The 25,147-nt window shown below is 34.5% G+C and overlaps 2 protein-coding genes across 3 annotated transcripts in view; both read left to right on the top strand.

Annotated features, from left to right (window-relative positions):
• LOC118201420 (uncharacterized) overlaps positions 1 to 25,147 on the top strand; it is a 298,201-nt gene that overhangs the window by 189,349 nt on the left and 83,705 nt on the right. The gene's annotated exons all lie outside the window — the stretch shown is intronic.
• LOC118203938 (uncharacterized) overlaps positions 19,214 to 25,147 on the top strand; it is a 54,474-nt gene continuing 48,540 nt past the window's right edge. Inside the window, exon 1 of one of the 2 annotated variants that reach the window (XM_085811784.1) lies at positions 19,214 to 19,242. In XM_085811784.1, the coding sequence (XP_085667910.1) occupies positions 19,229 to 19,242 (14 nt within the window). In that variant the 5' untranslated portion in view covers positions 19,214 to 19,228. Of the gene's footprint in view, positions 19,243 to 21,677; positions 21,754 to 25,147 lie in introns of those variants that run through there. The other variant, XM_085811785.1, reaches the window with a different exon arrangement.

Below are 25,147 nucleotides of genomic sequence, written 5' to 3'. Positions count from 1 at the left end.
CAAAGATCTCTGAGAAGTTCGAATATTTTCAGCCATCCGGGAAATCGCGATTTTAACTAGTCTTCATCTGCGATTGTATAGAGTCGAACTAAACAGCATATTATGAATGAAGTACAATTTATTTCTAAGCAACTAAATGTAAGCTTATGGAAAAAGATATTTACCTCAACAAAAATTTCCACGTGTAAATAATGAATATGCAAATCAAATTTTTCATTATATTACAATTGTTGTCTTCGAAATATGCCAAAACTTCGATCGCCGATGTCAAAAGTAACGTATGCACAATGATGCTATAGAAAACTGTGCTGAAAGCCTAAAGATAAGTACCAATACTTAAATGTGTATAAAGCTGCATGCGACAAAATTCACTCGTTAAAGAAAATATTCAGATATTTTTAATGTTTAGTTAGGCGCACATAACATTTCTGGTTATGCGCCATTGATTCTACTACACTGACTACCAATACGTATTTGGACACCTATGCAAATGACGATATCTCCGGTCCTAAGGTACGTAACGAACTCCGCTGGTATATATCGTGTAGGAAACAGCATCGGCTTTAGTCGCATGCAAGATGCCTCACAGTTCGGAGCTCTCTGATTTCGAGAAAGGTATAATTATCGGGGATCACAAATGTGGCCGATCCTTAAGAAACATATCTAGCGATCTGAAGTACCCAAAATCGACAGTGGCCTATGTGATTAAGAAGTGGAAGGTGAGCGGTGATTGTCGGAATGTGCCCCGAGTAGGCAGACCAATGAAACTGGGAGATAGAGACCGACGAGGGCTGTCCAGAGAAATTCGGAAGAACCGCAACCAACCAATGGCCCTCATCCGCGAGGAGTTTCAACAGGCATCTGGGAGTGTTGTTTCAATGAATACCATCCGTAAGGAAGCACATCTGCTTGGTTTTCATGGTCGTGCTGCTGCCCATAAGCCTTTGATCACAAAGTCCAACCGCGCTGCTCGGTTAATGTGGTGCAAAGCACATCGAAATTGGACCGTAGATCAGTGTAAACTGGTTCTTTGGAGTGATAAATCAAGCTTCACCCTTTACCGTTCGGATGGCAGGGTCTGTGTCTGGCGTCACAAGCGTCTAGCCCCTCAGATGCTAGTTTCCTCCTGATTCCTCCCTGATCATTTGCGCAGATTCACGCGCAGCGTGTTTATGTCAGGGAGCTCGGCATGCAGAAAGGAATCAGCTGGCCAAAGAATGTCAAGTTACGAAAGTGCTGCGCATTACTCAGTGCAAATTAATTTCTTAGTTTTTCTACAGTATTTTTCTTTTTTTTAAGTCGGATACATATTTACATGTTGATATTGATTTTTGGTTGTTTCTCATTTTCTATCAAATAATATATTATTTTGATTTGTGTATAAAAGAATTCCTGATATTTATTCATTCATTCATCCATACATCATCGCCCAAAGCTATTACAGATGCAGATATCAAAAGCTAGAAGCTCATTTCTTGTCTACTGAAGGTGTCATTTAAAAAGAGATTTTTAAAAATTCGGCACCCAATGGGGGGGAGGGCAAAAAATGTTTTTACGTTTTTTCATATAAGGAAGAAACAGATGTACACAAGAGTCTTGCTTTAAAATGTATGGAACATGAATACTTAAAAACCAGTTTCAGAAGTTCGACCCCCCCAAGGACCCCTACCCTTGAGAATTCGGCCCCCAAGGGGGTAGGGGGCTGTGGTAATAAAATTTTTTATTAAGGTAGTACAATAATTGAGACAGATCGTAATAATCATAACAATAGAATAGAATAAATATTATTTTGTCTTTCATTGTTATGGGTTACCAGACTGGCAGCATTGTTATAGGCAAGTCGCCACAGGGGCAAAACATGTTTTCACATATTTCTTCACACTTTAGATATCCGTAAGATTCAGTGGTGGATAAGGCTGGTGCGGTTATGGGCTCATCAAGAAATTCGAACAATCGAATTGACACAAATGACTCGGCGAGGCAGCCGTGCGAGGGAGGATATGTGCGTAGAATTAATACTTTCTCTGAAAAGTATATCTTCCAATGGTATACAAAATGCACAGATACGACAAATGGCAAAATCTATTCTGGATAAAATATCAACTTTTAGAATAATTTTGTCTGCTCATGTATATTTGAAAATATTTCAATATACTGAGCCAGTAATGAAATATTTGCAGACTAAAGGATTAGATTACATGCTAGCATATAATATAGTTAGGGAGGCTGCAAGCTCTTTAAAAGCCATCTCTAGAAACTTCAATTTAACATTTAATGCATCAAAATTGTTTGCAACGGATTACAATAATAAACTAGAAAGGCTGGGTTGAGTTATAAAAGAAGAGCTACCTGTTAGAAGATACCAAAAGTGAAACAATTAGACGATGAAGAATCGGCCGACTATAATTTAAATTGCTCTATCAAACAAATTATTGTCTTTTACTTTATATGGATAACGCCAATACGTGTACTTTTATATTGGATAACGCCATTTAATCGATGAACAGTAGGTTTAAAGGGCATAGGAAGTTGTATGAAGACATATCACTTCTCGATCCCCAAAACGTTTCGAAGCCATTTATCTTTTTCAAATGGCGCGTCACAATTTCCACAGTGTTTCACAGTAATGGTCAGCGTTTACTGTTTCACCACGTGGAAGGAACTCAATGAGCAGAATGCTCTTCTTGTCTCAGAACACTGTGCACATCACTTTTTGTACCGATAGCGTCTGTTTGAATTTCGTCCCGACTGGAGATCCACTATGCTGCCAATACATTGACTGCTGCTTGGTTTCCGTGGCGAAGTGCAGAATACAAGTCTGATTGTCTGTGACGATCCCATTGAGGAACTTGTCGCCGTCATCGTGATACCCTTACAGAAATGTCAGTGCTGCTCCTAAGCGTTCAATTTTGTGTTCAGATGTCGGGTTTTTCGGCACCCACCTGGCACACAATTTTTTTAACAGCAGGTGCTTAGTGACAATCTCTTGCAACAAGGATTGTGATATCTGCAGAAAATGGCTGCTCAGCTTCGTAATCGTGAAGCAACGGTTCTCCATCACGAGCTGCCGCACAAGCTCAACAAGATCATCATTGATGAGGGACTGTCTGCCACTGCACTCTTCATTATGAGCACTTTGATGACCTTCTGAAAACTGCCTACACCAAAGATGCATCATCTGCTTTACTCATGATGTTTGTCCCATAGACCTGAAAATTAATTTCAATTGACGCAGTACTTGCATTCAAGAACTTTATCACTTACCCAACCTCGCAGGCGGCAGGAGAAGGAATAAGAGCTTCCATCTCGGACCACTGCAACCACGCTACTGGCACGAGGCACAAGCGTCTAGCCCCTCAGATGCTAGTTTCCTCCTGATTCCTCCCTGATCATTTGTGCAGATTCACGCGCAGCGTGTTTACTCCAAAAAGCTTGGAGTGGTCAAAGCCGTTTTTTTAAAACGACACTCGTTTAAAACGTTGCAAACTTGGTGCGTATTGGTATAGATATTTATTTGTTCAGATGTTTTATTATAAATCTATACATAAAGGAAGAATTCCTGATTTATTCACCTACAGATCATCGCCCAAAGCTATTAGAGATATCAAAGCTTAGGAGATTATTCCTTTTGTACCGAAGATGTTATTTAAGAAGCGATTTTTAAGATTCGGTAGGCAAAACGTGTTTTTATGTTTTTTCATATAAGGAAGAAACAGATGTACATAAAATTCTTGCTTTAACTCCCTGCTTTAACTCTTGCTTTAATTCGCATCGAGAGAGGGCAAAATCTCAATTCCCCAAACATCGAAAACGCCCGTATCTAAGAATTTCTCCTGGAATGCTTTTCCTTCCCCCATGACAAGTTGAATACTACAGTGCTAACAATAACCTTACTTAAGTAAAGCGAGAACTTCTTTCTTCGACGCTTTGACACTGCGTGAAGTTCCCCCTTGGGACGGGATTGCAACTTCGGGCATCAAAAGCTAAACACTGACAGTAAACAAAGGAAAGGAAGGAACAAAGGAAACAAGGAAGCTACTTTTAGTAGCTTCAAAAGAATGATTGACATGTGATTTAACAACGCCTGAAAGCAATGAGTAATGCAGTAACGTGATGGGGGAAAGCACTGGGTAGGAAATTATTCGGGCGTCCAGCCGATGTCTGAATGCTCGGGCGCTTGGGGCGACTTCGATGCGAAAGAGTTAAAATGTATGGAATATGAATACCTAAAAACCAGTTTCAAACGTTTTCAAAATTCGGCCCCGAAGGGGGGGAACGTGTTCTTTACATATTCCTTCATATCTCAGATATCTATAAGACAAACTTATGAATTATTGCTGTAAAATGTAAGGAATACGAATAAATGCTGACATCAACATGTGTGGGGAGGGGGACTGATTGGCATAAAATACAAGTTTACATAATGTACAAGTAAGCCTTATTCAAGGTACAAGAATTCCAGGTACCTTTACCAGGAATGTAAAGCTAGTTAGCATTAAAAAAAATTAAGGTTTCTACCATTTAATGTTATTAATAATTAAAACCCCAAAACAAAAATGTAGCAGCATGTGGCAATTCACAAAACTGTGATGAGATTGTTACAATGTTCAGTTAGTTTTAAACAATTCTACACATAATAAAATGGCCAGTGCACAACATGTGAATGTACATGGGGTTGAATAATTAGAAAATAAAAAACTTGACAAATATTAAATAGTAGAAAATATTGCTTACTGTTCAAATTTGGGATTGACTCAGTTTCACCAAAATATATTCATCAACATTAAAACGTTTGATAATAATCTATTGACTGAACAGTATAAAAGTCAATGAATGATTGATTGTATGGACAATATTTGGTACTGTTGGACTTGGGGGGGGGGAGGAAGGAAGACAGTAATGCAAGGAGGATGAACAAAAATAGACTTACTCATTAATCACAGAATACATCAGCCTACCACGGGGACCTGAGATAAAGGTTTAAAACCCTGTTCTGAACTTCTACATCTGTTTCTGATCATAAGGATCAGAGTGGGAATTATCTTATTATTAAAGAGAAGTTCTGAAGAATGAGATAGATATTATATAAATAAGAAAAAAAAATATCATCTGACACATATAAAACACTTACAGGCAGTTGAAAGAAGATGTTTTAGATGATAAAAATGGACAAAAGGAATTGTGAATAGGTACTAATGACTATTGTTAAAATATATATTTTTCAGTAGATATGTTAAGTTTCTTCTGTGCTATTATGTGTAAAATTTTTGTGATCCAAAATAATTTTTAGAATTGTATTATTCATTCTGTGAAGTTACTATTTTGTCAGTTCCCTTTTCGTTTTGTATTTGAGAATCTTTTGGGTATTATATTTTTATTAGGTGGAATATCTTTATTAGCACTTCGGAAATGTATTTCTTGTGCATTTAACATATCAGCCGCTTCTAGTTGTAGTGGTGCTGACTTAAGAATCTTGTTTAACACATCACATTGTTTGTCAGATTTTAATGAATCTACTAATTCTAAACATGTTTGTTTTAGTTCATTCTTTCTGTGTTTCCACGGGCATAGCTAGAGGGGGGCAAGGGGGGCATCTGTTCCCGGGCGCAGAATCCAAGGGGTGCCAAACTGATGTTACGACATTTTAGAATTAAATCTTTTCCATCCTTGGCGAACAATAGGGGGCACAAAATCTTCAGTTGTCTCTGGGCGCTGAAAACCCTAGCTACGACTCTGTGTGTTCCAGTGAGAGGGTCTGTGATTTTTTTTTTCGGCTACTTAATTCAAAATTCATTTTCATCATCTATATAATAAGTGGATAATTCATTATGTATTGTAATTGTAGTATAAGTAGCAGTATTTCTAGTGTGCTGATGTAAGTAATGTATTTAATAAGTAGCACTATTTCTAGTGTGCTGATGTAATTAATGTATTTAATAAGTAGCAGTATTTCTAGTGTATTTGCACACACTCCACCTAACTTATAAGGTATTTCTCCCGCCTTCTTGGTGTGGTGGTCTGCACACTGGGCGCATATTCCAGAGGTCCGTGGTTCGATTCCCGGAGAAGGCATTGCTAATTTTTCAATCCCTCTTGCTTCCAATGTAAAATTCTAATGTCTGTACAGTAGTGCCCGAACTAAAAGGGTGTTAGATGATTGTTCTCCACACCCAGGATTTGGCGATTAGGTAAAGTATTTCTCCCACCTTCTTGGCATGCCTTCATGGTGTGATATGTATCCAGAGGTCCGCGGTTTGATTCCCGGTGAAGGCGTTGCATATTTTTCATCTTGCCTGCTTTCAAAAAAATACCTAATGTCTTTACAAACTGATGAATCAATACAGCTGCATATATATCATTGAATGCATATATTATACACAGTGCACTGTATGTGACATGTACAAGTTTTGTTACTTTTATGTATAGTGTATATTTCTGTATGTGTTGATGAAATAGACCATCCATTCTCATTCTCTATTACTTATAAACATAGTGTTTCATTTGTTTTATGTCTGATTCTTAAAACCCAAATCTTACTTGTTAATTTAACTTTATTTGCTGTAATTAAGCAGTTAATCATTTTATCTCTTACAAATCTCATAATACCATGTATGGTGTTATCCAATCTCTTAACATTTTTTCCATGAAGATAAATATATTTTAATGTTTGGTGAATTCATTCGATGTGCATGTTTGTGTTAACACCACTGTGAAGTTTATAACAGTATGCCCAGCTAGATGTATTTTATAAATAATATGTTTCAAAGTAATTTACAAATTCAATAGTGTCAGGATCTTCTTTAAGTAATTTTATTGCTGCTTCAGTCAGTGTATGAAAAGTATGAATGTCTTGTTCTTCTAAGAGAGATCTAATAATTTTATATCTTTTTGCCTGTTTTTCAACACCATTGATTTTCTTTTTTTTTTTTTTTAAATTGTTTGTCCAGGCTCTATCAATATGCCATGCACAAAAAAGACGTTTCTGTAGTAAACCCATTTCAGACATAAATATTTGTGGTTGTATTTGCCCAACATTTTCTTTAATACATGAAAAAAAATGATAGCACTGGCTGATCACATGGATTAGAAATTAAAAATGCACACGGGAATCCTTTACACAAATCATCTATTGTAAGTAAAGTTACGAGTTCAAATCTGTATGCATTCACCCCATGTGTACCATCAATACATATACAAGTCAGAACTAAATTTTTTCAGTATCTCTCTTTGTGCTTCTGTCATCATTATCAAAACAAAATCATTTCCTTTTAGAAATGAATATTGTGTACAATATTCACTCATGCTATGTTGATCCTTGGATTTTATAAAATGAAATGCATGGATGTTCAGAATTTTGCATTTCAGGTACCCACGTATCTACACAAACCTAATCATTTTCATGTTTAACAGAATTAGAAGACAAATTGAAAGATTTTTTGATGTTATGTAAATCTTGTTTTGTAAGTAAATGAACCTTCTCAAGCCCAGCATCTCATAGAGAATTTCTAATTTCATCTAATATATTATCCAGAGAAATTTTTGCTGCTATCTTTGATGCAATATTTTTTATTTCATCCGTTGTTAAAAATAAGTGACCTAAATCATTCCGATGCCCAACATGTATTTTCTGATATGTGTGTGTGTGTGAGATTATGGCAAAGCCTTGAGGGCTATCTGCCTATGGGGAGGGATGCCTTCGTGGAGCACTTTCGGTTTAATCCTAGTATCCGGTGCACACGGGATTTGGCTACTTTTGGTGACTTTATGATGAGCAGTAAAAACGGGACATATACGATGAGTAGTTAATGAGTCATTCAAAGAAAATATACAGTTAAACATAGTATATACTATGTATATAGTATATATAGTATGTGTGTATAGTATATATATAGATGTTCTTTGGATCATTTTTGGTGTTGGCGATAATTTTCAAAGTCGCGCCAAGGCTGCACCGTATACTAGGATTTTACCGCACTTTCTAAGGGAAACTGGTTCGTATACACGTTACACATGGGGAAAACCCCGAAAACGCCCATGCAGCCAGTCCGCGGGATTCGAACCTCGGACCGAACTACCAGTGTTCAGCGACTTTACCGCTCGGCCGCTGGTGGGCCCTATTTTTCTGATACGACACTACACATTTGCCATCTGTATGTTCTGTTACTTTTAATCCAGCTGGGCAATATGCATTTATTTTATTGCTATCAAGGATTTTTAAGTGACGCAAACCTTTACTTTCTGATATAAAATTTCCTGAACAGTGGCATTACACCATGTATATTAAATATGCTTACTCCATAAGAAATTTTGACTTCGTATTATTTCCAATTTCTGCCTTCTATGCCAAAAAATCATCAAATGAATTAAATTCCAGCTCAGTATGATTCAAATCAACATCATGAACATTATTGAAATGAAATATTATTTCTCGCTTTTCAAAATTAGCATAACATACAGGACACACATAATTACCTGTTAGAAGTATGAATTTTATTTTGATGATATTTCCAATTTTTTAGGTCACTAAATTTCAGATAGCAGTCCTCACATTTGTAGCTTGGTGATCGACCACTTTTTAAAGAATAAATAATGTAGTATTATTAGAGTGTAATGTGTTGGTATGGCGTTTCAAACTACATTTATTTTGGTACGTTTTTAAGCAATCAGAGCATACAAAATTATTCTCAGCCACACTAAAATTATTTGCACAATCAACCATACTATTAGATTTTAGTTTTCAGAGACTCAATTAATGTAGTATTATTGTAATGAAATTTATATGCATGGCGTTTCAAATTGTATCTATAGTTGAAAGTTTTAAGCAATCACAGCAAACAAAATTACTCTCAGCTATACTAAAATCATTTGCACAATGAACCATATCACTCGCAACACAATCAGAATTATCAGACATACCACAATTGGAATTATCGCACACGGTTATTCCTTCCTGATTTTGATTCGATTTAGAATCAAAAACACCTTCTGAGGAAACAGAAGTATTTGGCCCTGAAATGGGCAGTTTTTCTTGATTTTGTGCAGAAGATATAATAATCGAAGCAAAATAAAAAAAGAGAACTGTATCAGCGATCACACGCTACCACAGCAGTTAAAGAGCAGAGTAAATAATAGTAAATACGAGGCGCCTTCAGGAAAATGACGACATGCGCAGTAACCTGCGCAGATGTTCAGGGAGGAACCAGGAGGAAACTAGCGTCTGAGGGGCTAGACGCTTGTGTCTGGCGTCTACCTGGAGAACGTCTCCTGCCAGAATGCATTGTGCCAACTGTCAAGTTCGGCGGAGGTGGAATTATAGTCTGGGGGAGTTTCTCCTGGTATGGGCTGGGACCCTTGGTCCCCATTAATGGTAAGCTCAACTCTGTTGCCTACTGCACTATTTTGGATGACAATGTGCTTCCTACGTTGTGGCAGTTTTACGGGTTGGACCCCTGTTACTTTCAGGACGACAATGCCAGTTGTCATGTTTCGATGTTAACCAAGACTTGGTATGGTGCCATTGGAGTTCATCGAATGGACTGGCCTGCCCAGAGTCCAGACCTGAACTTTATCGAGAACCTCTGGGACGAATTGCATCGCCGAATTCAGGGGTGCACTACCCGTGCAAAATCGATTAAGGAACTTCTATGTCTTCTCCAAGCCGAGTGGAAGAAAATACCACTAGGTGTCATACAAAAACTTGTGGAATGTATGCTCCGGAGGGTCCACGCTGTAATTACCTCTCGTGGAGGGTCTACCAACTATTGATTTTGAATAAAGTTAGTTTTTCTTTTCTATCACAGGTGTCCAAATACTTATTGGTAGTCAGTGTACTACTACTACTGTTTAGTTATACGAAAATCTAAAATAATTGCATAAAAGTCCTTCTAGACAGATATTTTCTGTGAAAATTAGTAATTTGGATTTAGTTATTTTGATGTAAAAAATATATTTTATTCTTCAATGATTTTGCATTCTCAATAGATATCGATAAAGGCATAATTTCTGATCGGTGACTTAATGAGCTACTTTGGCACAGTACAGCACAGTATTAATTGACCAGCCTGTTGCGAAATCGTTATGAATTGCACGAAAGAATGGTAAATCATTTCTCTCAATTATTATAGAAAGGTGACTAATTGCTTGCCTTGACGCGTTCTCACTAGAGTATAAAAAGAGGGCGAAAGAGCCCCCGCTGCATGTTAGAATAATAACAATAGTATCAAAATATCACAATCTGCGAAGTTTTGCATACTTTTCAGTAGTAATACTTGAACGATCTGCTTAGCTATGAAATAGCCCTTAGCTTTGAAATATTCTTGACCGTTTATACAGTCTTACCTTTAGTTCACGCGATGAAGTTTCATGTAGTGCTTCTGCTTGCAGGATTTGCAATAGTGGCTGCTGGTCCGATGCCTCCGAACATATATGGGTAAGTAAGTATTGAAACTTATTTTACCATTTTTGTCTTGCAGATGTTCCCTTCTCAACTCTTTCCACTAATAGTGTACAGTTGCTTATTCAGTTCTAAAGTAAAATGACTTTACACTCACCACAATTTAAGCTTTAGATCCCAAATTAGGTCATTTTTTACTTATTGTTTCACACGAACGCCGCAAAATACTTTGTTAAGTGGTTTTGGTCTTTGGTAAATAATTCATAATGCACACCACTTCGACAATCGAAGAAAACAAACAATATTGTCTTAATTTCCCAGCATTTTGTTTCCGGGCTTCAACTTTTGAGTACGATTTATTTATGCAGATATATTTATGCATGCCAATCTTAGATCAGCGTTTTATTATTGGTAATTACGCGTTTTAAGAAGGATTGGTTTCGGAAAAGCTATTTCAATATGTTTTTGTTTTTCGAGGTAAAACTAATATTTTTGGAACAATTTGAAGGAGCGATTCCAGGAAGTCCAAATAATGATGTTGAAATGATCTCTATTTATTGTATGCAGTTTGTATTCATTGAAAGAATCCAATTAATGTAGGGACTTGTTTAATAATATTCCTAATTGTTAAATGATGATTATTATAAGCATCAAATATCTGATCTGATCGATATATTGCTCATTGTTTGAAATTAATAGTCTACCAGAATATGGTTCATCTTCAACACATTCTGTGCCTTTCTTAAGCATCTTACATTATGTAAAATTCCTTCTTTTCATAATTCAAGTTTTTTTATAACATTACAAATATTTTGTGGCAGAAATTGTGGAAACAAAACTTAATCAATGGTCTTTAATCAGTTACATTTGTGATTCTGAAAAATCTCTGATGAAAGAATTCTTTAATCGCTAAACGAATTTGTTTGCAAACGATAACAGGTATTCAGTTTATTTATTTATTTATTTATTTATTTATTTTCTTATTACGTGCTCCGCCCATAGGCACAACACGGAAAGGGAGGGATGTCCCGTGGAGTCTTTTTAAGGGAAACTGGCTCGTATCCATGTTACATGTGGAGAAAACCACGAAAACGCCCATGCAGCCAACCAGTTCGCCGGCACTCGAACCCCGGACCGAACTACCATAGTTCAGCGTCTTTTACCGCTCGGCCGCTGGTGAGCCGATGAATATATTGTAACTTCCTTCGTACTAAGAATAACAACATACGAATATGATCGCTAGATTCGCAGATTTTGTATTTATTATCATATGTTATTCGTAACCGTGTCATAGAATTATCTCAAATGTGCAAGAATAGCAGTGGTTCTACAGTTAAAGCACTGTAGAATTATTCGAATCTTTACTATACATTTTTAGTCCAAAGGGATTTGAGTCCCGAAGGACTATTACTTTCGTTTTGGCATTTTGCGTCGGACTCCTATAAATGTCGGTTCACTTTTAAAACTGTTGCCACAAAATGTTAGAATCCTGCATTATACTGAAGAAATTAAATAATGAAAAATCTGCATAAATGTCTGTATATTTCTCGTATTGTGATAAAACAACGGTATATAGAGACATCCAATTTTGAATGACGAAATCCTACTGCGAATATGGGCATCTGAAATCCCAAATTTGGAATTTGTTTTATTATAGATTTTATATTTTGTAAAACTTTAACGAATTTTTGATTTACAAACTCAATGCTTTAAAAGCGAGAAATGGCAACGTTATATATAAAAAAAAATACTTTTATCTCCAGCTCGCGAGACTGTGTATATCGGAAATTCTAAAGATATGCTTAATTTAACATTATTTTGCGATATTGCTCTTGAACTGAATTTTATGGTTTAAGTGCAAAGAACATGATATTTAATAAATAAAGGTAACACTCAAAACGTTAAAAAAACGCCCCTTTGGACGTAATTTAAAATCTGAAAAATTTCAGATTTTTTTTTTTTTTTTTTAATTTTATTGTATTATTAATTTAGTTTGTATTGTTTTGAGGAACTTTCTAATAGTTGCTCAAAACAATCTGTGAAGTTTTTATTCTTTTATTTAATTTGTATTCTAAGTCTTCTTGCTATTGCTTATACTCAATCTTTTACTAATTTTTTTGGGAGGGGAGGTAAGAAATTTCCTCATTTCTCCAATCTAAGTTATTGAGAAATACGGAATTGCTTTCTTTTATTTAAGATATAATTGTTCAGTACACCATAGAAACATTTCTAATGCAAAATAGTTCTCTCTGTGCATGAGATAACTCTTCTCTTATAAATAGTTTTAGTTTCAGAGCTCCCAAATCTTAATGATCCAGAAATCTTTCCTCGCCCATATCTGAACACTGCATGATTTGGTATTCTCTAGATACGAAAATTCAGTTTGACACTGAACATTATATAGGAAAAAAAATCGTTTTCTCAGTGCTTCTTGCAAGTGATTATAAAATTCGAATTGCTTAGTGTAACTATTTTATTCTAAAGATTGCAGTGTCTATAACGAATTCGAATCGCTTAGAACAACCTTACCCGAACAATACTAAGCTTACTAGTAGCGTAAATAAAACAAAGCTACCTTAGCAAAGTCGTATAACACTAAGCTAAGTCGAATAGATTATTATTATTTTTAATAATACTAATCGCTTAGTATAGCCATTTATTTTAAATGTTGCAAAGTCTATAAACGGTATGGAAGTAGTCTCAAAATCTTCCAGATTGTCAGTTGCTCAATACCAAGTTCATAGCTAGCTGAGTTTGATATTTGTACTCTGAGCGCAAAATTCTCCTTTTTTCTCCATCGTAACCAGTTTTCCTAGTGTTGTCCTAGCTATTTACACAGGCAGACAGTGTTCTCGAATTGTCATTGCCATCGCAGAATACTATGGTGGCTAGACTGATCTGCAAGATACTGCATTCAAAACATATGTTGCATAGTAATATGAATAAGCAATTATATATTTTTAAATTTATCTTATTTCGTATCTTTGCAGGTTTTTTATGGATTCTTCATTCCCGTGGCAGATTCCTACAAAATGTTTCTGGAAGCTGAAAAGTGAGTTATAAGCAAATCAGTTTGATATTTTACCTTATTCTTAACTTTTTTAGCATTTTGGTATAACTGATAAGTAAGCAATTCGCTACCTTGGAAGAAAACCGCGATAACTCAAAAATTGCGATTGTTCTCTTATTGTCGAAATCTAAACGAAAATGGGGTATATTTTTATGAAGAAGTATTTCACAAAAACAATACAGCTGCTAGTGCGCAGTGTTGTATTTTCAAATACGCATAAGCTTTTAGAATTTTCTTGATGGGTTTTCTCTAAATTAGTGTTTTTTGAGTTGTGTCGCTTTTCTTCCAAACTAGCGAATGATCTTTTAATGAAGATGAGCAGAAGAAAAGTTTACGACATCTTCTAGAATAATGCGAATATATTTCCAAAAAGAACTTAAAATAAATCAAATAGTAAATATTATATACGATATTTAAGAATGGCAGATGTATATCTAAAATCAAACTAAGGTAACTATTAAGATTATGTAAGAAATCAAAGAAGAAGAATTTCATAATCTTTTAAAAACGTATATTTAAATGTATACTTTTAAAATGACTGCCAGATTCCACTGGAATAATAAATGCAAATATATTATAAAAACTGTAATAAATCAAATTAAGGTTTCTTTCTATTAAATCATCTAAACTCATAATATAAATATTTAAATGCATAAGAAAGGAGTGTTTTCTTAGTTCTTGTCAAATTTTTCCTCTTGTACTGACTGCAAAGACTTCATTTTCTGAGATTAGCATGTCATCTAAATAACCCGAGACATACTATAAGGTATTTCTCCCACTTCCCTAGCGTCCTTCGTGGTGTAACGGTAGCACGCTGGGCCGGTATTCCATCAGAGGTCTCGATTCCCGGCGAAGGCGGTTGCTATATTTCATCTCTCTTGCTTTCAAAAAAAAAATCTTAATGACTCTACAGGTGGCACCTGAACTAAAAGGGTTGTGGATGATGATCCTCCGCACCCAGGAGTTGGTGACTAGGTCCCCTAAAACCCTAGTCGCCCTTTAAAAAGGGGAGTATATAAGGTATTTCTTCAACTTACCTAGCGCGCCTTCGTGGTGTAGTTGTTCTGCACACTGAGCCGGTATTTCAGAAGTCCGTGGTTCGATTCTCGGCGAAGGCGGTTGCATATTTTTCATCTTTTCTGCTTCCAATTAACCTAATGACTCTACAAGACATATTGCCATATTCGTTCTTTAAAAGAAAGGAAAGAGATAAGTTCAACGAGATGATTTAAAACATACAGAAAACTGGGACCTGTGTTACTTTTTGACTCCATAGTATGCGCCTTAAAGTTGTAAGATTCTTACTGTGTACTTTAAAGTTACAGCTGGATGTGAAGAATCTTAAGAATTGATAAGCGAATAATCGCTTGATTTCGTGGTACAGGAAATAACAAGTAAGAAGGTCTCGGACTTGAATTTAAGAGACTAAGAACTAAACTAAACTAATCTTAAACTAAAAAAGATATAGCCGAAACTATCAACCTTCTAACGGAGTTGACCCCTTAACACTAATTAGATGCGAAGCTATCAAGGGCCTAAAGTACTTCTTTACTCAAGCTATTATTACGCTCGGCCTAAAGCCGAGCGTAATAATAGCTTGACTAAAGAAGACATTAATAATGTTATATAAAGAATGTGCTTATATTGCAAATAATTTTTCAAAATTATACTGTTCTTATGTGTGCACTGATTAATTTTTTCTTATTGGCCATCTTGTAAATTTTAAAGCTATTAAAGTTGTTAAAAGTAATTGGAAACTGAATGTGGTGTCGTCACGAGCAAAAATTCTTACTTTTCACACTTGACTGCAGATGGCTCAGACATAGAATGTATACTCAACATCTACAAATTAAAATACTATTCCAGTTTTTTTGAAAGCAATTAATAGAATTCCATTCACAGTTATATTTGCAAATTATATATAACCACAATAACATAAAATATCACTTATCTGTACATCAAGAGTAAGCCCGGCGTTATTTTTCTGACCTTAAGAACACTTTTGTAATTTAAATACCGCAAACTTAAGCACAGGAGTTCTCATTTTCTAAAAGGCTGCAAATTGAGAAACATCCCTAATATCCGCAGCGGATTTCATTCCATCCAAATTAGAACGCAATTAGAATCGCAAAATGAATTGGCTGTATTTAAAACAAAATATATGGAATATCATCCGCTGTTGCCATTAAAGCGATGCACAATTTTTCCACTACACTATTTTATTTTTTAAGTTCGCGCAACAAATACTGTAGCCATAGTTAGTTACCACTATAGTTGTTTCCAGGTTTATTCTCGTAAAACGAAAGAGGGACAACAATAGTGACATATCTCACTTATCTGACAGTAACAGCAAAACACAGAACAAGCCCACGAAATACGTCGTGGCAAGATGAGCAAGATTGCTCCTGTCGTTAGCAAGAGACTTAAACACCCTACAGGTTACACTACGACTTTTCTCAATTCCGTCTCCCCTGTTTTGATGGAGAGTATCCCAGGAGGGACGGGTCCGAGGGTCTTCCAACCGCTCTTACCCTACCACCAACCTCTCGAGAGGACGTTCGGCTCATCAAATGTTTAAAGTGACTCCATGCCACACAGACACTATACATTTACGAATATCCATGCCTTCTCTGGGATTCGAGCCCGGGCCCTTCGGTACGGCAGTCAACATCGCTACCACTATTCCGGTTTGGTGATCTAAAATAAATACTAAACATGAAATGCTATACGACATGTTGGAACAGTGTTTCACTCAGGCTTCAGCAAGATGATACTAGTAACCCAAATATCAATAAAACTGATTAATCACTTACCTTTTCCTTAGTAAATACTTTTAGTTCACTAAAAGTAATCTTCCTAGAATTTCAATTAAAAGCATATACCGGATTTTTCAGTAAAAATATGAAATATTCGAATGACGAAGGAAGCCCAAAGAATCAAATTTTCGACACTCAAACATTTTTCATGATTTTCAGAATTCGAGTATTCAAAGATTCGATTGTCCCATCATCGCTAAGGAAAAGAATGGTTGAATAAGAGAACTGAGATAAAATTTTGTAATGTTTACCAAACCTAGGTTTTCTTTCTTTGAAACGTAACACATTCCAAGCAAAACACTAACCTAGAGAAAATTATCTTTCTACATCTGTTTGAAAAGATACATCTCGTTTTAGAACAGAACAAACACATCTAATTTTAGTCCACTTCTGGGTACTCCAAAAGAAGAGTTTCCTAATATAGAATTAATTTCAAGGAAAATCTCAAAACGAGCCGCTGCATCAGCATTCTTCTCTTGCGATGAAGTTCGTGACAAATGAAATTTTGAAAAAGCACGTACGGTTGAAGCAGCTGGAGAACAGTGGACAACATATTAAATATGCGTGGGTGCAAAAGTGCCCTCATACCAAGCAGCACACTTTCTATAAATTCGGCTCTTCCTCAATCGATTAAATTTCTGATATAAAAAGGATGCCATGAATATAACGTATCATGGCTTATAGAAACTGACTCTGGTAAGTAAACATACTTTTTTTCGCTAGGTTTCAATAATCATTGAGAAAGCTTGATGGCTTAACGAATAAGCTTTCTTCCATGAAAATTTATTTAAGTACTTTTTCTTTTCCGATGATGGGAGAAAATGTATATTATTAATAAAGCTCTCGCGTTTTTTCAGTTGAATATATTAATTGTTTTAAGTTTCACGGTCTACAGTTAAAATTTGGTAATTAAGAAAACATTGAATTCTACCTTTTACTCATTTTCGGAATATATTTGAAAGCACAGAAAAAGTATTGTTTATATGTCTTTCGCTAGGTCGAAGAGAAAGAATAAGTGTAAAAAATGCATAAAAGAAATTTAATCTTAACAAATAAAAACATACATTAAATATTATTTCTAAACAATATCTTAAAAGTATTAGAAAATTAAGATATTACAATTGAATGATCCTATTTTAGTTCACCGCTTTTTTAGCGTTCCCAATTTTCGGGGTTACATGAATTAATCTTCATTTAAATAACAAAATGAAATTGTGAATTTTTCTTGTTTAAAACATGTTTGGTATTTTGCTTCAAATATTTTTTTAAAAAATTGAGAATAGTTTTTCCTTTTATCGTTTTTTAAATAATTTATTTTAAATTATTAAGATTTTTCTAGAGTGCACTAAGAAAATTTCATTGCTAGTGTGTAATGTCTTCTAACGTGTTTTGGAAGCATAAACTGTAGACCCTACTGGAAGATGGAGTAGCGAATTCTAGCTATGTCTCGAAGGAACAGATGACTGCTGACGAAGATTATAACAGCCTTTTTATTTCAACTAAAAGGAACAGAAAATGCACTCACAGGATGATAACAGATTAACCACCACTTGTGGCTAAGTAACTTGAAAAAAAAAATAGTGTGTACAATCACAATAAATTAAAGTTACCTACACGACTATCTCCTACTCTATCTAGACCGTCTATCGGCTGCACACAACAAATCGGAGCCGAGAATATCAATATAATCTAAAGTAAGTGGCTCAGCATCAACTATTCAACTACAAAGCTGCTTTTCAAACACTGGGCATAAATTCAGAACTAACTCTCCTACCTCGAAATCTTAAAATCTGCTACTTAAATACTGTTTCTGAATTCACTTAGATTTGCATATATGTCAATAAATCAAGAAAGTGAAATTAGAAGGCAGAGAAAAATTTCTTAAACTAAGCATAATTGGTTAGAACAAAATAAGGTATTTACAAGTGTCTTAAAGAACTGTTTGGGGCTTAAAGACTAACTGAAGCTGCTTTTTAAACTGCGTGACAAAGCAGTGATTTGGCACATAATCAAAACTCCTTATAAAATGGGTTAATGAGAGGCCCATGGGAACATATTATAGGATTTCAATAGTGCCTGATATTATGTGAGTTCTTCTTCTAAGCCTTTTGAATCATCAGAAGATTTCATTAGGATTCTATTGACCGGGACTTCCGTTGATCATATAATATTTCCGGCTTGCTTAGATTGGTAAATGAAGAAAACATGAACTCGTGGGAACTAAACGACTTAATACAACTGTAATCACTGACGTAAAATTTGTGCAATCTATAAATTTTGCTCAGGTTCACGAACAGTTTTTATATTTGGATTTTTAAAAGGGATTGTAATTATTTGTGAGAGAAATGCCACAATTTCAAGCATTGAACATACGTTTTATGCGTTACGAATAAATTCTATGTCTATCCGCAGTTTTTTGATTAATTAGAAATTATTTTACCAATATTTATCATAAAGGATAATTTTGAACCTTCTAATAAATAAATTGACAACTAATGATTTGTAGCCTATTTGATTAGAAAGTTCAAAATTAGTCTTGATGCTCTATGTTTCAAAAGAGTTTTCGTTAGAGGACACTGAGGAGTCTTTTTAACGGGGAAACATTTTTTAATAAATTATTTATTTTTTAGCAAGCAGAATAATTTTAGTTGTGCAAACTGTCATAAAGTATACAGTTTTTAATGCATATATACATACACCCTCATTTTTTTCTAATTCCATACTCCCATTCCTGGGGAAAAGGAAAATTCTTGAAAACTTTGCATTTATTTCTGAGAAAGAAAAGTATCATTATTAAGAATGCTAACCTACATACATAATAAAATGCTTCATTCAATTACAGGTTAATCTTTTCGAAGATCCATTATAGCGGTTTGTTCGCTGAAAATGATACGTATAACAAAGTTATCCTTTAAGCATGACTGGAGAATTAGTTTTCACTGGCCTTGCATGAACAGTAGAAGGTAAAGTTGATTATCTTGATTCTTTCCGAATAATTACGTACTGTACTCAATGCTAATTTACTATTAAAAATAATGATTCAAAATTAAAACATGAAGAGCTTTATAATATATAAAAATGTGCTGCTGCTTCAATACGGTACGCAAAATGAAATCAAATAGAAATAATGGCAAAACATACAAGTCACAATTAAGTTTTATATTGGAATAATTATAAACTACTAATTTTAACATCTTGATGGAAAATATGATGTAAGCAATTAAGGTTAGGTTAGATTAAAATGTGAATACGATAAAATAAGCAGGGCTGTCTGTCTAAGGAAAGAGATGCCTTTGTGGAGAAACTTGCTCCTATTTATGCTACACGTGGGGGGAAAACCCAAAAAACTATCATGCAGTCAAATGTTTAGTGTGTGATCGACTACAGATCGAACTTGCCAACCTGTTTCCCTCTAAGATATGAGAGTGCGAATGATTTTGAGTATTGCAATAAACTGCACAGAAAAATTTATTTCCTAGTCAACTGCATTCAGCTGTTGGAAATAATCAGTATAAAAATCTAATCAAAATAAAAAATGTTGAGAAAACTGATTTTTGTATCTTATTGTTACTGTTACAATTCATTTTCGCGCACGCAGCTTCGGCGGTCTGATTCACTCGCCGCTGGTGAGGTGTTAACAACTAAGAAAGCACAGTGTCCTGAAACTGATTTCGAAAACTGCACACGACACTGAACGTTAAATTGAGCTCTATAGCCACTGCATTTAAGAAAAGACTGCCTCCAATCTGCCGACAGTTCTCCATCTGATTCCGTCATCCATATGTTCCTGGCTACTCATTTTATTACCTATGTTTTACGCAAGCATAAATTTAACGAGACACTAGAAGACTGTGTGAGGAATTGCCCTCAAGTCTTAAGTACGGCAAAGTCCACAGAAGGGTTAAATAACATTTATTAACTCAATGTAATCACAGACGGCCCGACTCCTGCTTATAGAAGCCAACATGGCTTACTCGTAAAGGTAATGATGAACTTAAAATTAAATATAGTAAGTTTAGCCTAACGGTTCACATGATAATTAAACGGCCAAGATGGCTCTGACTCGTAAATATCGGCGAAAGAAGCCCAATGGCTAGAAGAGCTCAACGCCGCAGACATCTAATCGCTAGTAAATCAAGATAACAATGTGGCCTTCAAGGAGGCATAACACGCCCTAAAGTCACCTTCCAAACTTTCCCTTAAATGCTACTTCTTTCTATCTCATTTGAATACAGTCTATCTATCATAAGAAAAGCTCTCGCTAATTAGTCTGCAGCTGTGTGTTGCCGTAGAAACGAGCTTTGACCCATTTTCCGTAGGGGTGTCTTGAAGACGCATGTCAAACTCTTTTTCCCTCAGCCAACAGTCGCTAAAAACAAAATAACAATAAAATTCCCTTAATTCGTTCTTATTTGAAATATACTAGCCCTGTTGCTATAGCAACCGCCACCCGCCAGATACTGTTGCGGGAACTGTTCTTCTCGTAGATAGATAGTACACGTGGTCCAGCTTCTGGCAAGAAAGCGTGGGTTGAAAACGAGAATCAAAGAAAAGTTGCTTTGAAATAAAAATTAACTGATAGCTAAATTAAATGAATTCCGATAATCTTATAAAATTTACCCAGATATTGCGAGAAACGAACGCACAAATCACCGAAAACTTCTCGTGCACATAGTATATCCCCTCCACCATCACAGCTTTGCACACACGCACATGTACGCTTACGTATTCGGCAATGAATATTTTCATAATTCTTCACTGGCATAGTTAATACCTTTAAATAGGCTTAATTAACAAATTCTCTTAATTTTGCGCACGAAGTGTATATTCCTACGGGAGTGCACAGGTGCCGGCCTTGTTTCTACAAGGAACAATAACAAAACAAATTGTGCTTGTCTACAAAAAATGCTATACTGTTAAACGGGATTGCTTTTTTATCAGATTATTTTAAATATAGGTACCTAATAATGTTAACAACAGAATTTTTAGTACTTGTTATAAAATCCCAAATCTTCTATCATACATAATAATTTTATTATAATTTATTTTTTCTTAAACTTTATTTTGTCATAAGGTTACTTTATCAATGTTTTAGAGAATGAAAGAAATATTTTTAATTATTTAAAGTTAATATTCTAGAGACTATTTATTATATCAAAAAAGTTGTTTCATTTGCAACAGTTGGTCAGAATCTCAAGAAAGTTTTCCATAATGCTACACTTTTTAGCTTTTTCAGTTCTTTCACAAAATACAAATTAGGCACTATCAAAAATTAAATAATTTTATCAGTTTTCTTCAGATAAACATGTCTTCTGAAAACTATAATAATTTTTATGAAGTTTAAGATAATAACTTCAAGGTGAAGAAATTAGCAGGTGTTTAGAACATACACGTGATGCATAGATAATAAGGTAAATTTTTAAAACGCATAGGGACCGAAAAAAGCGAGATAATCCAACATTTTCCTTCAGCCTGTAAGTATACAATAATTTTCAGTTTAAAACATAATGCATTTTATGCAAATATTGAATTTACCTAAAATGGATTTAAAGGCGTGAACTGAGAATGGCATGAATCTATATTTAAATGCATGAAATTGAGAGAGAAATTAGTATATTGATATATGCTTACTTTTAATATAAGTTTTAAGACTGTCCTGTCTTACGTCAGATGCAAGAATTTTATATTTAGAATGGGCTCATATATCAAAGACCTTGCACTTTTTAAGGCAATTCACAAGCCAAAAATATATATATATATATATTTCGCCTGTAAGACAACCTCACATACTCAGCTTTATATATTGAAGATATTCAATTCAGTCTCGAAGTACGATGATTAAACCTGTTTAAGAAAGTCATAATGAAAGAGTAAAGAGCAATAATGAAATAATTTAAGCAGGTATTTTTGCATGAAATGTAATTTTAAGAAGTTTTGTGTATTTACAATTAAAATTTTCTTTGAAAATACTTTTACCTCACTATTTACAAAAATAAATAAATCATTTGTTTAATCAATTTACTTATTTTTATAAACACTGAGGCAAAATTTCGTATAAATAATTATTTGCATAAGGAAACCTAAATTAATAACGTTGAAACTTTATTTAGTTTCTTACAAAATTAAATATCTAAATATATTCAGTTTTAATTTAAAAATTAAAAAATACTTCATTCCTCTTCCATATTTTTAAATGTTAATCTGTATGTATGAGTAGTTTAAATAAAAGTATTTTAAGGTAAAAAATTTCGTCTTTCTATTCGGATAAATAACGACACATTTCTTGTTATATAAATATATTTGCTAATGAATGTGCAGCAGTATGACAATACAGTGAGTTAATTTAATAAAATATATTTGAAAACAGCATTCATTAAAAGGGATGAACCTAAAAACAGATCTAAAATATTTCCAATTGTATATCTTTTTTATTTAATCAAAGCATTCTAAAGCTAAAAGAAGAAGAAAAATAATCTTAGTAAGTTTTAAATTATATCTTGTGTACATATGTACAATGAATATGAAAAGTTACATTGCCTTGAGGAAAAAAAAAAAAAAGGAATTAAAGTGAAAATTGCATATTTACCCTTTCAATACGGAACATTAACCTAACGTGCATGGCTTAAAATAAAAGCAACGAATTTGATTTAACTAAGTAAACGTAAGTTAATAAGTAAATGTAAGTTAATGTAAGTTAGTCTAGCGGCTATACAAATGGAGAAACGCGCAAGTTGGTTTTACCTAAAGTCGACGCGACGAGCCTAGCGTCGAGAATAATGCAGCGCCGGAGAACACAGCTGTCAAGAGAATCAGTTGAGCAACGTGGCCTTCAGAAGGCGAAACACGCTATAATTTTATTCTCTAAAACCTTCCTTTAAATATTATCTCCTTTCTACCTCATTTGAATGCATGCGAACTAGAAGTTTACATTCTGGCAGGAAAATGGAAAACGAGGACAGAAATGCACGTTAACATAAAATATCTGGTTAGTGAAATTAAGAGAAATTTTACACTGTTAATAATACTATCTCAGAAAAACGTCAAATCTCTGTGAATAACAGTTTCCTGGGTAATATAAAGGTCTTTGTATATATATATATATATATGTCTCGTGCTAATTAATGTTAAGATTTATTAACTGTTTAAAACAAATAAAATAAAACATTAAAACAAAAACCACGGAACGGTTGTAAATTTTCATAATCTCTTAGAGTTTAACTATACAATTTTATATCTCTCTGTTGAATTTTTTATATTTATTAAAGTCAATATTATAAACATTTACAATCAAATGAACATATTCCGCAATGGAAAGTATTAGAAATGTATATATAGGGTTATTCATAAATTCCATGAAACGTATTTTGAAGTTGTAAGAAGTAAACTATGTAAACAGTACCAAATTTTATTATAGTGAAATAAAGGCAACCAAATTTATAAACTAAAATAATTTAATTAAAAAGGAAAAATTGAATTCAGATGATAAACAAGAAAGAGAAGTTGTATCATTGTCAATTATTGTCAGTTGACAATGTACTATTACAATTCAGACAGACAGCATCATGAAGTGTTTTTCATAGAAATGCGCAAAATGAAATAGGTTTTTTTTTTTATTAATGAAAGATTTTTATTTCCAGAATAGTCATATTTTTCACCAACAGAAGGCGGTCCTGAAAGACTGTCATTTCTACGAGACTGTGTGACAATCATTTAGGATCATACTAATCACACTCATATATCCTACTGAAACCAGACGATTTCAAGAGACATCATGAATTAGCAAACTGGGGTCCTATAGATAACAACATGGACTAGATGTCAAGTACCCTGTGGACTGACGAGCACTTTCACTTTTTCTTAACGCAAATGCAAAGAAAACAAAATTGCTATTTTTTTTTTTTTTTTTTTTTTTTTTTTAAGGAAGGTAGAGAATACCTACTATGAGGAAGTAATTTCCAGTTCTTAAAATAAAGCATTTTTACCAAAACTAAAGATAAAACGATAGAAAAACTGTCGTTCATTTTTCAAGAATTGCGGAGAAGTTCTGAAAGGAAACTTATATGTAATCTGAACGATATTTTCAATATGAACTCGTATATCGAGAATTCCAAACTGATTAATCACCAGGCCCAGCGCTACAGTTATCAAAGGAGAAACTCTCCTCTCAAACCTGAAGAAACGTCACCCGGTATTTTTACCTAGGTTCATATATTAACTCTTTTCGAGGATCTGAAGAGTGCAAGCAAAAAGAAGTACTAGAAATTTTTAAAAGTTGTCTCTTAATCGGAAGTTCCAGCACCAGTATTCGAATTAAATATTTTTCGGGCTTTTCTCGTGATGATATCAACAAAAGGAAACTGGCTCCAAAACAAATTTTGGCGAAACGGTCAAGACAAAAACTTCCATTCCTTCTATAGAATTAAGATAAATTTTCATGGCTGCAAAACTCAAGCATCAGATATTTTCTCCACCAAATTATACGAATAGTAAGAAAAGTTAGGATATAAGGTATTTCTCCCGCCTTCTTAGCGAGCCTTCGTGATGTAGTGGTGTGTACGCTCAGCGCGTAATTGAGTGGTCTGTGGTTCGATTCCCGGCGAAGGCGTTGAATATTTTTCATCCTGCCTGCTTCCAAAATACCTAATGTCTCTACAGTGACCCCCGAACTAAAAGGATGTTGGATGATGATTCTCCTCACCCATGATTTGGCGATTGGGTCCGCTAAAAATCCCAGTCACCCTTTAAAAGAGGAAATATATAAGGTATTTCTCCCGCCTTCTTAGCGAGGCTTCGTGGTGTAGTGGTCTGTACGCTCAGCGCGTAATTAAGAGGTCCGTAATTTGATTCCTGGCGAAGGCGTTGCATATT

This window comes from Stegodyphus dumicola, chromosome 2 (assembly GCF_044657685.1).
Source record: "Stegodyphus dumicola isolate Sdum_Otavi_A_Nest chromosome 2, ASM4465768v1".
NCBI classification, from domain to species: domain Eukaryota; kingdom Metazoa; phylum Arthropoda; class Arachnida; order Araneae; family Eresidae; genus Stegodyphus; species Stegodyphus dumicola.
The sequence above is the reverse complement of the archived record's forward strand: the minus strand, read 5'-3'. Positions and strand labels throughout refer to the sequence as shown.